This window comes from Protobothrops mucrosquamatus, unplaced genomic scaffold (assembly GCF_001527695.2).
Source record: "Protobothrops mucrosquamatus isolate PMUCROS unplaced genomic scaffold, P.Mucros_1.0 scaffold_182, whole genome shotgun sequence".
Classification (NCBI taxonomy): domain Eukaryota; kingdom Metazoa; phylum Chordata; class Lepidosauria; order Squamata; family Viperidae; genus Protobothrops; species Protobothrops mucrosquamatus.
In genome coordinates this window covers 126,305-129,553 of record NW_015386258.1, presented here as the reverse complement: position 1 = coordinate 129,553, position 3,249 = coordinate 126,305, and the positions used below count along the sequence as shown (strand labels likewise).

General features: G+C 36.7%; 1 protein-coding gene across 1 annotated transcript in view; it reads left to right on the top strand.

Moving 5' to 3' along the window:
• KIF14 (kinesin family member 14) overlaps positions 1-3,249 on the top strand; it is a 49,530-nt gene that overhangs the window by 19,281 nt on the left and 27,000 nt on the right. The window contains exons 9-10 of the mRNA XM_029285736.1: positions 674-790; positions 2,436-2,554. Of these exons, the coding sequence (XP_029141569.1) occupies positions 674-790; positions 2,436-2,554 (236 nt within the window). The remainder of the gene's footprint in view (positions 1-673; positions 791-2,435; positions 2,555-3,249) is intronic.

Genomic DNA, 3,249 nt, shown 5'->3' with positions numbered 1-3,249 from the left:
TTGCAGATGGCTGTATATGCAGGCTGGTTGCTGAGTGCCCAAAATGTGATCATGTGACTGGGGGGGGCAGCCATTGGAACTTTGAATCTAAATGAAGAGTACCTATTTTAATGGGGTTCTCTGAAATTTCAGTCACTAAATGACTTAGTCATAAATTGTGTGAAAGCGCTCCCTGTCATTATCTTGGTCAGGAAATGATTTTGACTCATGACAAAAAGGGGCATGAAATATCCCTTCTCTAAGGAGCATGACTCTCCATCTTTCCTGATCAAAATTCTTTTGGCTACAAAGCTCACCCTTTTGATGAATTATGGCAGAAAATGAAAACTGCTTCCTCTTGAATTTTCAGAATCCTCATTTGTCTTGAGCGTTGCCCTCTTTAACCTACAGCAGACGTGATAATCGTTCCTATTTAAGAGGCATCTATCAACAAAACTGATCCTCTGATGTTAGCAGCAGATTTTTCTTTCTATATTTTCATTTTTAATGTGCTGGCAGCATTTATTGACTATGCATGTTATTGCTATTAGAATTTTAAATATTGGAGAACCACACTGCATGCAGGAAGTGATCCTTCTGTATTTCTTATAAATATATAAACTGATTTATTGCCACAGGGAATTTATAGTGTTCAGGCTGTGTTTAATCATAATGATTTATTTATTTGTTTTAGACAGAGATTGTGGAAAAGAAAGAATATGAACACAGAATCATTAGTCGTGTCAATCTAATAGACTTAGCAGGGAGTGAACGCTGCTCTACAGGTCAAACCAGTGGAGAAAGACTGAAGGTAAAATGTATACATAGACAGTTTTCAGATGGAAGTGCTTGCGTTGTTTGTCTCATTCTCTATACCAAACAGATATGCTGCTGCAGATTTTGGATGTTGGTGGATTTAATTGCAAAACAAATAGTTCATATGATCATTTATAAGACTTAATTTTTGATCATCTAATTATTGTCAGCTCCATACAGCTTACAAGAGTAAAACATGCACAAATCAGTCAGTTTATTGCAGTCTTACACCAGCACAAGAAGTTCGTGAGTGATTTGTGAGCAGTTATAAATCTCTCTTAAAAAAACAGTAAATAAAATTTGAGACAAAATTAAAATGCATCCATAAAACAATATGACTAGAACCCATGAGTCAATTCCAAAAGGAGTGATCTATTTCTAGCTATAAATGAGTTAGTAACATGTACAAAATAAATATACCAACAATAAATCATTAGTCTAAAACAAAGCATCAATACCTCAAATTGTATATGTTCACAGTAAGAACCAAGAATACCAAGCCTGTAACATCAAAATACATTTATTAATCAGTATCACTATACAGGTGATCTTCAACATATGACTGGCCGCTCCAGAATTGTTTGAAGTTATGAATGATCTCCCTAGGAGTACTTATGTTCAGATTCTGAAATTCTGACAACTGTCCCCCCTGTGGTCACATGACTGAATTTTGGGTGCTTGGCAACTGACTCACATTTATGGCTGTTTGCAGCGCCCATAGTCACGTGACCATGTTTTGCCAGGCTTTTGTGGAAAACCAGCATTTACTTCCGGTTTTTATCAAATTCGGCTCATAAAGAATAACAATCACTTAATAATTGCCACAAAAAAGGTCAGAAGATTGGATCAGTCACATGGATGACCCGCTTTATGACAATCAGAACTTATGAGTGTAATGGACAGCCTCCATTATGGTCCTAAGCTGAGAACTACGTATAACTGCATATAATAGTATAAGAAAAAAAACCACAATTGGAAATCAGCCAATTCCTGCAAGACCACATCTGTTGTTACTCTATCAATCACCCTAGACTTATATGCCTTAGGCTTATACTGTATACTGCCCCATAATGCTTTACAGCACTCTCTGGGCAGTTTACAATGTCAGCATATTGCCTCCAACAATCTTGTTACTCATTTTACTATACTTGGAAAGCTGGAAGGCTGAGTCAACCTTGAGCCAGTCAGGATCGAACTCCAGGCTGTGGACAGAGTTTGCCTGCAATGCTGCATTCTAACCACTGTGCCATCAAAGCTCATGGACATATCTTGACATCATCATTTTATTACATTTCTCTGAATACCATTTGATTTATCTGAATGTGTCTAGGTGTTGTGCCCAAAACTGGATAGGTTACTTGATTTTTGAGGGTATCAATTGCAAACTGAGAGTAGAAAACAATTGTATAATATCGTAATTATTTGTCCATAGTATTCAATGCCATGTGATGGGGCTGCAAATTGCAAAGCTCTCAACTGGCATTTGCCATGCTGATTAGGAATCCTGGGTATTCTAGTTCCAGCAAAGCTGCAGGGCACCAGGCTGGAGAAGGTGGTTCTATAGTATTACAGTGCTGAAAATCTATTTCCATGGGAAATTAGGATTTTAAATGCATTGATGTTTCTTTTTATCAATACAGGAAGGAGTAAGCATAAACAAATCCTTGTTAACTCTGGGGAAAGTTATTTCTGCACTATCTGAGCAAAATCAAAGCAGGAGGAAATTATTTGTTCCATATCGTGATTCTGTTCTTACATGGTACGTACCTATTTTTAAGAATTGTAAAAGAAACTTGTTTGGCATTGGTCCTGAACTTACAATAGAATAGGCAGTTATGACAGTAAACATTAGAACTACAGATAGTCCTCAACTTACAACAGTTCATTTAATGGCCATTTGAAGTTACAATTGCATTGAAAAAAATGACTTATAACCATTTTTCACATTTATGATCGTTGCAGCATCCCCATGGTTACATGATCAAAATTTAGATGTTTGGCAATTGACTCATATTTATGGTGGTTGTAGTGTCCCGGGATCACACGATCACCTTTTGCGACCTTCCAACAAACTAAGTCAATGGGAGAGCCAGATTCACCTAATAACTCTGGCAAGAAAGGTTGTAAGATGGGCCAAAAATTCACTTAAGAGCTGTCTCACTTAGTAACAGAAATTGTGGTCGCAATTGTGGTCGTTAAGTCGAGGACTACTTGTATATCTTTTCTAAGCCTCTGATTGCACTCTATTCATTTTAGCAAAATAACTCTTCTATCTTTCTGCTGATGTATTTAAATTCTTTCATCTTTCCAGAAAGCAAAATATATGATGCTACCAAGCTCATCATATTTTGAGGCCTACATTTTGTCAAAAGAGTTGAGTTTCGGTGCTTAATAACAATCTTAAGCATACCTACTCATCCTGAAGTTATAATCCTTTGCTTACTTATTTGGGAC